The sequence below is a fragment of the Rhinopithecus bieti genome, unplaced genomic scaffold (assembly GCF_001698545.2).
Source record: "Rhinopithecus bieti isolate Rb0 unplaced genomic scaffold, ASM169854v2 scaffold_31173, whole genome shotgun sequence".
Classification (NCBI taxonomy): Eukaryota; Metazoa; Chordata; class Mammalia; order Primates; family Cercopithecidae; genus Rhinopithecus; species Rhinopithecus bieti.
Genome location: NW_016813861.1, coordinates 1,989,258 through 2,001,797, shown reverse-complemented (window position 1 = coordinate 2,001,797; position 12,540 = coordinate 1,989,258). Strand labels below are relative to the sequence as shown.

General features: G+C 46.9%; 1 protein-coding gene across 1 annotated transcript; it reads left to right on the top strand.

Moving 5' to 3' along the window:
* The first annotated feature begins 205 nt into the window (after positions 1-205).
* On the top strand, positions 206-9,431 carry HEBP2 (heme binding protein 2). The gene is made up of 4 exons (XM_017848994.1): positions 206-603; positions 1,151-1,286; positions 1,977-2,157; positions 8,867-9,431. Exons 1-4 carry the CDS (start codon positions 502-504, stop codon positions 9,063-9,065), a joined length of 618 nt encoding a protein of 205 aa, XP_017704483.1. The 5' UTR covers positions 206-501; the 3' UTR covers positions 9,066-9,431.
* Positions 9,432-12,540: the final 3,109 nt, after the last annotated feature.

Sequence of the window (12,540 nt, the reverse complement as noted above, 5' to 3'; positions counted from 1 at the left end):
CGGCCTTTCTCTGCTCGCGGCGGCGCTGGTACAACCTCTTGGCGGCACAGCGCCCGCGGTTCCCAGCGCGGGCGGGGCCGCGGCAGAGACGCCCAAACCGGTTGCACAGAAACAGCGCCACCCGCGACTGCCCGCGGGGCCATCTCTGGGTGCCTTTCTCTCAAAAACAAGGGCAGGGACGGGGGCGGGAGGTGCTCCAAAAGAAGGCGGGCCGAAGCGAGGTACGGCTCCCTGTCCCCGCGGAGGGGCCAGAGCAGGGCGCGCAACTCCGGCGGGAGCTGTCCCGGGTCGTGAGCCGGCCCCGCCTTGGTGGCGGCGCCCCCTCGCGGTCCAGAGTCAGGCGCATCGGCGGGCTCGGGTCTCCAGCCCGGCGGGGAGGAGGAACAGGGTCTGCCGGGCGGGGACTCGGGGCCGTGGCGGGGCGCGCACACGCGGGCGGGGCGATCCGGGGTACGGGCCCTTGGCGCGACTGGCCAGGTTCCCAGAGCGCCGGCGCCGCCCATGGCCGAACCGCTCCAGCCAGACCCCGGGGCGGCCGAGAACGCGGCGGCCCAAGCCGTAGAGACGCCAGGCTGGAAGGCCCCGGAGGACGCGGGCTCCCAGGTAGGCGCCGACCCAGGAGCGGAGGGGCTGGGCCCGCCTGCGGGCTGATTTGCCGTGAGGCCAGGGGGTCCCATAGAGTTAAGTAAAAAGTACAATTCTTTAAGTTGTCCGAGTCCCTACCCCGTATCCTACACAAACGAGAAACCCAGGTCATTTCGGTCTACCCTCCCCTCTACTCCAGTGCAGGTCCCATCTCAATTTCTTGTCTTTGCGGGGCGGTGGGGCGAGGAGGAACTGGTTATGTCCCAGAACGCGCGGTGGAACCCTCCGAAGCGAGGGGGTGTAATAGGTGCTTGTCTTTAAAGTGTGAATCGAGTCCCCAGCGTGTGGGGTTAGGGCCGCTGCGGTCCCTAATCGCAAGGAGGGGAACCTCGTGGAGGGGCACCTCCCAGACCTAAGGAGCGGGGACCTCAGGCTGGACCCCGGGGCGGTGCAGCCCCTAGACAGGCCGGCTGCAGGTCGACCCGAGATCATGGCACCGGTATTTTTGCATCTCACTCCTACCCTCTTAGAATTGCTTCTCGAAGTTTTCTCTGTTCCGCTTTAGCCCGGAAGTTATGAGATCCGACAATATGGACCAGCCAAGTGGGTCAGCACGTCCGTGGAGTCTATGGACTGGGATTCAGCCATCCAGACGGGCTTTACGAGACTGAACAGCTACATTCAAGGCAAAAACGAGAAAGGTAAAAGCAGTTTTCTTTGTAATTATGCATATTGTGAAAGAGTCCCTGGGTTTCTTACTGAGTTTTAGCTTATCAAAGAAATATCCTTTATAATAGAAAAATAAGCAAGTCATTCAAAGACTTGTCTTGTTTTCAGACAAGACTCCTCAGGACCAGGGTTCCACTGGGTATTACTTTTCAACCTCTGTTCTCTGATTTTGCTGGATGAACTGGGGTTTGGTGTAATGCGTGATAAGTCCTTTTCCATGGCTAACGCTTCAAGATAATTTGCTGACTGGTAGGATCAGAGACATCGGGAGGCAAGAAGGTACCAAGATTAGAAGCATCAAGTCATAGCTTTTGGTCTGGCTTTGCCGCTATTTATATTTTAGCAGGTCTCTTAGCCTGTGGGACCTCATTTTCTGAATTGTAAGATAAAAGCATTTACTGACCTTGTAATCTCTAATTTCCCCTTTTATCTCTAAAATTAAGAATTTATTAACCCAGAATATCAGTATTACAGAAAGTGGTTTAATATGGGCAGTGAGCAGGTTAGTAATTTTGGCCTTACTGTTTTAAGATGAAAATTATCTTGAAGGTAAATATGTCAATAATGTGAAGTAAATCGAGAAAACCAGATCAAAAAAGAATAGGTTAAATGTTTAAAGCTGTCAAAAATACACTAAATTTGCTTTCATTTTTATGTCACAGAGATGAAAATAAAGATGACAGCTCCAGTGACAAGCTACGTGGAGCCTGGTTCAGGTCCTTTTAGTGAGTCTACTATTACCATTTCCCTGTATATTCCCTCTGAACAGCAATTTGATCCGCCCAGGCCTTTAGAGTCAGATGTCTTCATTGAAGATAGAGCCGAAATGACTGTGTTTGTACGGTAAGTGGTAGATAATTTATAGCATTGCTGACTGCTAGTTTTACTTACAGTTTAGCTCCAATGCAATTTCAAAAGGCTTTTCACCCTTCCATAAAATTAGGTCTAATGCATTTTGTGATGTTTTCCTACTGGCTTTGTTGTATATGTTACTGAGGTCTGTCACAAGATAATAATCACTTCATTTAATGAGTCTATTGCATGCCCTTCATATAAGACACGGTGCAAATTATATGCCCCCAAAACAAAAGACTGCAATATAGTTAGATCTGAACAAAAGTACTTTAAACAAAAGTCTTAGTTTGTTCAGGCTGCTGTAACAAAATACCATGGGCTGGGTAGTTTATGAAAAACAGAAGTTTATCTCGCACATTTCTGGAGACAAGGAAGTTCAAGTTTAAGGTGCTGGCAGTTTCAGTGACTGGTAAGGGCCAGTTTCCTGGTTCATAGATGGAACCTTCTCAGAAATGTCCTCATGTGGTGGAAGAGGCAAGGTAGCTTTATTGGACATGTTTTACAAGGCTCTACCCTCATGACCTAATCACTTTCCAAAGGCCTCAACTCCTAATACTATCACATTAGTGATTAGGTTTTCAAAATACGAATTTTGAGGCCCAGCACTTTGGGAGGCTGAGGCAGGTGGATCACTTTAGTCTGGGAGTTAGAGACTAGCCTGGGCAACATAGCAAGGCCCCATCTCTACTAAATATATATATATATATATTAGCCAGGCCTGGTGGCACATGCCTGTGGTCCCAGCTACTTGGGAGGCTGAGGTAGGAGGATCACTTGGGCCCAGAAGGTCGAGGCTGAGTGAGCCGTAATTGCACCAATGCACTCCAGCCTGTGTGAACAGAGTGAGACCCTGTCTCAAAAAAAAAAATGTGTATATGAATTTTGGGGAGACACAAACATGGACTTCATAGCTTTCTGCCCTGACCCTGTAAAATTCATATCATCTCACATGCAGAATATATTCATTCTATCCCAATAGCCCCAAAAGTCTTAATTCATTCCAGCATCAACTCAAAAGTCTAAATTCATCTAAAGATCATCAAAATCAAATCTGAGGCTCAAGGTACAGTTTATCCTGAGGCCGATTCCCCTCCATCTATGAACCTGTGAAATCAAACATGTTATATGCTTCCAAAAAAAAAAATGGTAGGACCGACATAGGATAAATACCACATTCCAAAAGGAAGAAATGGGAAAAAAGAAATGGGTAACAGGTTCCAAGTAAGTTCTAAATGTTCAGATTAATTTTCTGTGACTCAAAGCTCTTCCCTCTGGGCCCACTGGGATGAAGGTCCCACTTGTGAAGCTCTGCTGAACAGAGGTTGGGCCCCCAAGGCTTCAATTGGCCCTGCCCATGGCTTTGGGTGGCCCAAACCCACTGCAGCTCTCACAGTTGGAGGGACCCCAGGGGCAGTCCTACCAGGCTCAAATTACACACCAGTGGCCCTCCCAGTCTAGTGTGCCCTGCTCCCATGGCTCTGTTAGCCATTTTCCCTATTGGGGACTCACTGAAGTAGCTTTGCTCTCACTGTGGCCCTCTGCTTGGGTCACATACCTAAGGCCCTGGGCAGCTCCATCCTTCAAGGTGGAGGTAGCCACACCCCCACAGCTCATGTACTGGCAGAGGTGGCACCACATGGATGCTGCTGAAGTTAACTGCCTGCACCTTCCGGGGGGACAGCCATAGCAGCCCCGGCCACACCTCACTCCACTGGAGCTGAACCTGGGGCATCCAAGGAGGGCTGCACTGGAATGCAGGGAACAGAGTGGTGAGGCAGTGTTGGCAGTGAGTTCCATGGCCCCCCAGGTGCCCAAAGACCCTCCTTTGAAATTGTTCTGCCCCCGCCAGGCACTGAAACTTGGCCTGTGATGGGAGAGGCAGCTCATAATTTCTGAAATGCCTTTGGCACCATTCTTCCATTATTCTGGAGAACAGGTCCTGGTTTCTGTTTAGATGGCAGTTCTACATTAATCTCCTTATCAAAGGGTTGCTTGGCCTTACCCTTGTTCTCTCTGGAACAAGCTTTCTCATTTCTTTTAATATGGATAGGCTAAGAATTTTCCAAATGTTTAAGTTCTGCTTCCCTTTTGATTAAAAATTTATTCTTTAAATTCTCTCTTCTTGTATTTAACTATCAAGAGAAGCCAGGCCACATCTTCCATTCCTATTTTGGTTAGAAAATGTTCAGCCAAATATCCTGTTTCATAACTCACAAGTTGTACTGTCCACATTACACTGGGACACAAACACAGGTTCTTTGCCATGTCATGACAAGGATCACCTTTCCTCCAAGTTCCAATAAATGTTCCCCATATCCATCCAAGACCTTATCAGAATGGCCTTTACCTTAAACCACCATGATCCAGTATGACTCCCACCCTCTCCTTAGACTGCCCTTGCCATCCTCAGCAGTGCCTCTGTATCTGTCACATGGTTACTGTCCTCTCCCATGTGACCCTTACAGCAGTCATGTGTGGACCAATCTGGTCCGTTAATACTTGCTTATCCTTTAACTTTCAGAGTGTCACTCTCTTGTCATTTCTGCTCTCCCATTTATTTACCTCTGTTGGCCCCTCCTCAGCTCCCCACCCTAGGATCGCTGTTGACACCTGTTTTAGACCCTCATTTCAGAGCCGACTTATTCTGGGTGATCATTCATATTGTTTCAACTCCCTGAGTCAAATGATTCTCAAATCTATTAAGTGTCTCCAGATCTGATTTCCCTACTTGTTGGACATCTCTCTTTGGGGTTGGGGGAATCAAACTCAACAACCCTAAAAATGAGCCTTCCCCAATTCCCAAATCTTCTCTGATCTTATAGTGCCTGTCTCAGTTGAGGGCCTCATCAGCCAGATAGGCTCCTTTTTTTTTTTTTTCTTTCTGAGACAGGGCCTTGCTCTGTTGTCCAGGCTGGAATATAGTGGCATAATGATATCTCACTGCAGCCGGGAACATCTGGGCTCAAGGGATCCTCCCACTTCAGCCTCCTGAGTGGTGTGTGCCACCACCATGCCCAGCTAATTTATTATTTTTTGTAGGGACGGGATTTCACTATGTTGCCCAGGCTGGTCTTGAACTCCTGGGCTCAAGCAATCTACTTATCTCAGCCTCCCAAAGCATCGGATTTACAAGCATGAGCTACCATGCCCAGTCAAGACAGCTTCCTGAGCAAGGAATTTACCGTCACCAGCAGCACACTGTTCCTGACAACTGGTTCCCAAATCTGGCCCATTCACCTCAAAAATGATTCAGGGATTTGTTCCCTTCTCTCCATCGCCATTGTGACTTACTTGGGTCTTCATCTTCTAGGGACTGCACTAAGTCATCTTTGTGTACCCTAGTTCTCAGCACATGCCTGGCACTCCCAGTAGATACTGGGATGTTGATTGATCTCAACTGAATAACTTCTTGACGATTTCACTTCAGTAGCCTGCAAGCCATCTTCCCTGCCACTAGTCTTTTCCTCCCCTCTTCCACACTGGTACTGTGATCTTTCTTACAACAATGACAAAAGCCCAAAATCTCTGTCGGATGCCTCTTGTTTCCCCAGGGAAGCTCAGATTGTTGACACAGTGCACAGTGCCACATATGACCTGGCCCAGCTCTGTCTCCAGCAGCTCCCCTTTCCATCACTTGGGCTTCTCACCCTTCACGGACCATGCCATGTTCTTCCACATCTTGTTACCTTTGACCTCAGGCACATTAGTCCACTTTTCCTTGCTAAAATTTCCTTGTTTTAAAATGCATATGATCATAGTACTTACCTATCTCATAGGGTTGCCATGAAGATCAGATGAGTTAATTTGTATAAAACACTTGGAACATGAGCATCAGGCATTCCTAGCTCTAGCACTCTCTTCTCACTCTTTCTGGAGAGCCCACTGCCACCCTACAGGACAAATGTCACCTTTTCTGTGATGCCTTCTTCAGTTTCTCCACCTAGCTAGCTACTCTGTCCTGGTGCCCTTCCTTCTATTCTTCTTCTTCTAAGTAATAGTGACTTATTCATAGACGGAAACTTCTTCAAGAATATGACAGCATGTTACTATGTCTATATATTCTAGCCCCTGGCAAGGCAGGCACCATATATGTTGTTTGTGTTCTGAATAAAACCATGAATAGATCATTGTGAAACAACACGCATTCAGAGAACAAAAGCTTATTTCTAATTAAAGGGTTCAATATTTGATTTTAAGGGGAAATAAATTTGAAAACAAATTCCTTTCAGGCAGGACATGCTAAGCATTGATTATTCATTAAGGAAATAAAGAATACATTTAGGAGCCAAAATTTTCTTTCTTTCTTTCTTTCTTTTTTCTTTGAGACAGAGTTTCACTCTTGTTGCGCAGGCTGGAATGCAATGGCCCAGTCTTAGCTCGCTGCAACCACCGCCTCCCAGGTTCAAGTGAGTCAAGTGCCTCAGCCTTGAATCACTTGGGATTACAGGTGCCCCCACTATGCCCTGCTAATTTTTGTATTTTTAGTAGAGACAGGGTTTCCCCATGTTGGCCAGGCTGGTCTGGAACTCCTGACCTCAGGTGATCCACCCACCTTGGCTTCCCAAAGTGCTGGGACTGCAGGTGTGAGCCACCATGCCTAGCCCAAAATGTTTCTTAACCTGTGGTTCAGAATTATATTCAATCGACATGAAAATGATAGAACAGAAGAGTTATATCAACTCACCTGCAGTGTTTTATTTTGTATACATGTGCATGCAGAGATTCCTACACTTGGCAGGATTAAAAGGGAACTGCATGCCAGGAATGGTTCTGAGTGCTGGGTAGACATTGTTATATAAAACAGACATGGTTTGTACCCTTGAAAGATGACACCTCATCTGAAGCGTGGTAGGATTGATTTTTTGCACTGGCACATTGGTAACAGAACTTATACCAAAGAAAGCATATTAGGAAAATTTTTGTTTCTCAGTGTTTCTTATTCTTCACCCTCAAAATCAAATTCATCATGCTTGCCTGTCAGCAGCTCAGCGAGGTCAGTGCTGCCATGATTTAATCTCAGGATGTTTTTGTTTATATACTGTAAAATCTATACTTAAACTTTTATTCTCTTTTCCCACTTTTTGTTTTAAGCTTTTGACTGTCTTTTCTTCCACATCCCCATAGCAACCTCCTGCCTGGATCCTGCCTCACCAGTCTATTATCTATCTGCCTATATTCTAATCCAGATCTGATCAAGTTGCACATTTCTGCTCAACATCCTTGGAAATCACCTCAAAAGGCCTTAGGCTAATGCACAGGGTTCTGCCTTCTAGCTCTGACTCACCTTCCTGGCCTCATTTTATGCCTCACTCTGAAAACACTTGGTATTTTTAGATTTATGGTCTCTTTCCTATCACTCCCCTTTCTTTGTTCAGCAAAACCATCCTCCATTCAAGCCCAATTCAGATGACTCTCCTTACCCCAGATTTAATCATGTCCTCAACGCTCCCACAACACTTTGATCCTGTCCCTGTTTAAAACCCTTCTCAGAGGCTGGGCATGGTGTCTCATGCCTGTAATCACAACGCTTTGGGAAGCCAAGGCAGGTGGATCACTTGAGCTCAGGAGTTTCAGACCAGCCTGGGTAACATAGTAAGACCCTGTCTCTACAGATTTTTTTAAAAAATTAGTTCGTTGTGCACCTGTGGTTCCAGCAACTTGGGAGGCTGAGGTGGGAGGACTGATTGAGCCCAGGAGGTCAAGGATGCAGTATGCTGTCCCACCATATTCCAGCCTGGGCAACAGACAGATTGAGACCTGGTCTCAAACAAACAAACAAAAAACCTCAGGATGTATAGAGAGAACTGCCAAAATGTTTATCTGTTCCCTTGGATCATAAATTCAGAGAGGTGAAAACTATATCATATTCATCTGTAATCCAGCGCTTATTTTCCCTAGGCGGGGGGAAAAGGGGCAATGTTCAAGTGAAAATTGAGTCTGGAAAAGGGGCTTCTACAGGGGTGTCAGTATAGTTCTCTGATCAGCAGCACCGGCATGAATGTGGAAGCTCGGTAGAAATACAGACTCTCAGGCCCCACCCCAGACCTGAATCTGCATTGTAGCAAAATCCCCAGGTGACCTATATGCACGTTAAAGGTTTGAGAAGCACAGGGTAGAGCACTTGAGATTGTGTAGGTTCCAAATCCACCTGTCAACAGATGGGAGGAGGGGATGCATCCTGCTGGGTTTCCTCAGTGCTTCTGAGGTCACACGGAGACCAGGAATCACAGATAGGAGTGGTCAGTTCATCTGCTGACAGAGAGTAGCTTTTTTTATTTTTATTTTTTGAAAAAGAGTATTGCACTCTGTCGCCCAGGCTGGAGTGCAGTGGCATGATCTCAGCTCACTGCAACCTGCACCTCCCAGGTTCAAGCGATTCTCCTGCTTCAGCCTCTCAAGTAACTGGGACTACAGGCGCCTACCACCATGCCCAGCTAATTTTTGTATTTTTATTAGAGATGGGGTTTTACCATGTTGGCCAGGCTGGTCTCAAACTCCTGACCTCAAGTGATCCGCCCACCTCAACCTCCCAAAGTGCTGGGATTACAGGTGTGAACCACCTCGCCTGTCCGAGAGGGAGTAACTTTGAAGTTGCACTTCACCCAGCATTCACGGTACCAGCACCCGCTTTTTGCTTCAGACTGACATTCACATCAGTATTAAAATCATTCACGGTTATTTCCTTTCTCCTTTGTAGGTCTTTTGATGGATTTTCTAGTGGCCAAAAGAATCAAGAACAACTTCTGACATTAGCAAGCATTTTGAGGGAAGATGGAAAAGTTTTTGATGAGAAGGTTTACTACACTGCAGGCTACAACAGTCCTTTCAAATTGCTTAATAGAAATAATGAAGTGTGGTTGATTCAAAAAAATGAACCCACCAAAGAAAACGAATGAGAAAAATGAAAGGAAGTTCCACTGTCAGAGGCAAAACGTCTGTTTATCATAGACACCAACGTGACCTCTAAGTAAAGTGCATGTCTAGTGTCTTCTGTTGAGAATACTACTATTAATGAAGCTTATTTCCAATGTGCCTTTTAATGCTTGAAGTTTTATCTACCTACACAGGTAACAGAGGACAGTAGTCTGTAAACATATAAATTGGTCATAACTATGGCGGTCTTTATTTCTGTGAGGATCTAGGGAAATTTCACGTCACTTCCCTCTTCTTCACTGCATCACAATCATATTTCCTTTTTTTTTCTTGGATTTGTGTCAGTTGGATGATACCCGCTCCAGATAGTATCAATAAAAATGTTAAAAATTTATCTTGTGTGGAACCACTAGGCTGGCAGGCCCGGAGAGGTGAAATTCAGTTGGACACAAAAATCAAATTGTCTTTTGTGGCTGCCACCATTACATTCTCTGTTGTATGTATTACATTCCCTCCCGCATCCTTCCACTGCCCCACTGCCCCACTGCACAGGAATACTCCATTTAACTCCATTTAAACGTAGTGAATTCATTCCTTTCTTTCTAGTCTCCACTTAACCCCTAAAATCTTGCTTTTCCCCTAAACATTTCACCGAACTGTCACGTATTTTCATTCATTCTTGAACTCATTGTAGGGAGCCCCTGCTCTGTTCCAAGCACTCGGCTAAGGTAAGAAAATCTGTGTCCCAAGCCCCTCATCACTGACTTCCTCTTTACTAACTTCAACAACATCTTTCCACCTCCTTAACTATTTCATTCACCCTCCCACTGTGAACACGACAGATAAGGCCCCTGGCCTCATGGAGTTTACATTCTAGAGGGTGAGGGAGTTCAACACAAATAAGATACTTGAAATTGGCAAGCGTGATGAAGAACCGAAATAGGGCAGTGGGGTAGAGTGTGGTTAGGTAGGGTGTGGTGGGCATCACATAAAGTGGTCAGCAAAGGCCTCTCAAGAGACAGTTGAGACTTGGATGACGAGGAGTTGTCAGATGAAAGCCAGGGGCAGACGTGACAGTGTTAAAGGGAGAGGCCATGTTTGGTACCTAGAACAAAAAGCTGCACACACTGCTGAGCAAGAGAGCACTGTAGGGCACGGTCTTGTAGGGCACGGTCTGTCCTGATAAAGAAAACTGCTGACCTTACGCAGGGTTTTAGGAAGGATTAACAGACTTTCAAAAGCATTTAGGAGTTGATCGAGCTTTAGTTGTGGAGATGCAGTTACCAGAGGGAGGCCGCTGCTGATTAGCATGATTTAGAAGCCTGGTTTGGAGGTGAGGTGACTGATGTGAAATTGTCATTGATTGTTTCTGGTACTTAATTGTTACTATGACCAAAGAATGGTCAGTTTTATTCTGGGAATTGAAGTTGTGGTAGACAACGTGAGGTGTGCCACTCAAATTTACCTTCAAGAAAGTACCAGCCGGCCAGTTGTGAGGGGTGTGGTTCGCTGACAGTCTCCCCTGTTACTGTCTTCAGGGTCCACGCCAGATTTCAAGATAAGGATACACTATTCTATGGGAGAGAGGGGGACCTAGTCAAAACTGAGCAAGGTAGTGGTAGCTGACAGCATGCTTTTTTTCTGGCAACGTCCAGCCAATAACTGAGCAAGGTGGTGGTATAAGACCTAGCCATTTAGGCCAGGTGCAGTGGCTCACATCTGTAATTCCAGCACTTTGGGAGGCTAAGGTGGGAGGATAGATTGAGCCCAGCAGTTCAAGACCAGTCAAAGCAACCCAGTGAGACTGTCTGTCCAAAAAATAAAAAATTAGCCAAGTGTGGTGGCACACGCCTATAGTCCCAGCTACTTAGGAGGCTGAGGTGAAAGGATTGCTTGAGCTTGGGAGGCGAAGTTGCAGTGAGTCATGATCATGCCACTGCACTCCAGCCTGGGTGACAGAGTGAGACCCTGTCTCAGGAAGAAAAAAAAAAAAAGACCTAGTCATTTCTACCAGCTTGAAACCCCTCTAATAAACAGCCTCTGCTCTGGAGCTTTTTGGTGGGCTGGTAGAGACTCTGTTAGATTCTACAGTTCCTCTGCTCAATCCTGCTTTTCCCTTTTCCTTTCAGAGATGTCACTTCACCAGTTTTGTACTCCTAACTCCATCTCAGCCTAAAATTGGCACAATTGGTACCAGTGGCCCACGAATGTAGGTGGTAAGACAGCATTAGCTGAGTGACTCACTGGCTGGCAGGCTCGGAGGCCCCCATCCCTGGTGGATAGGTGACGCAGACAGTCCCTGGCACAAGAAGGTTGTCCAATGATGAAGACTGCAGATGAAATGGCATGCTGCTACAAGGGAACGCAATGATAACAAGTCCTCATCTCATGCTGTAGCCAAGCAGAGCAAGCTGAAGGTCAAGCACAGGATTCCATGGTAAAGGTAGCTAACAGCCAACAAATACTCAACCAAGCCAGGCCTGTTAGATCAAGGTCAGAATCAAACGTGGGAACCTAAAACATGGGATGGGGGCATTTAGTGGATATCCCCAACCATTTGACTCCCTAGGAGACTCTGAATATTCAGAGCCTGCAGAAGAGGCCCACCCTTCCCCATGAAGAGCTGGAACTACCCTCCCTTCCTGCCTCTCCCCTAACACAAGGGAATTCAGTGTCCAAGGTCTTTCCCCATGAAGCAACAGGTGCCCCTCAAGATTGGTCCCTCCCCTTCTCCTGGCTACCAGGCCTATAACAAGACTTAAGTCAGAACATAACTGATTGCAGCTGAGGGGTCTGATGAGGGAGAAATGGACTCTATGCCAGAGGAGCCACCTAACCTGGTGGCATGTACTGCAGGGGGCAGGGGTATACTCTTGGGACTGGATCCTGAGGGTGCTTGGTCAAAGGGGCTGGGTTTTTACAACTATAAAGGAGAGGGTATATTGACTTGGGGCTCTCAGGATACAGGATTTCACACCATGAGAAAAATGCCAGGAGATAATACAGACTCACTGCTCTAGGGTGGCTTCGTAGAAGCCTAGAAAGAGTGATCAAAATGTTGAAATGCCTGAATGGCTGGGACAAACAATAGAGAAAGGAATGAGAAGGCTCAGGGAAGGGAGCCTGCTGGCATGGATACATGAGGCAAGGGGACCCATCAGACAATTATGTTCCACGGGAAGGCCCAAGGGACCCATCCTTCAGCAAGGTCGCTGGGAATGCACTGGTGAGCAGGCTTGAGCATCATGAAGGAGCTCAGCGGTGGCTCTCCTCGGCAGGCTGGGGCTGGCAGGAAAGGCTGTGATGGAACTTCGCTTGCTGAGAGCAATGTGGATGATAATGAGACCTTGAAGAGCCCAGGTGGCAGTGCCAGCCACAGAAGCCAGGGTGCCATCAGTATCCTGTTAACCACTAAGCTCCAAATGGCAGCCAAGGGGCCCTGACCTGTAAAGTCTCATGGAAATAGTTGGTAGAACAAGGCATTCCTAGGGACAAAAC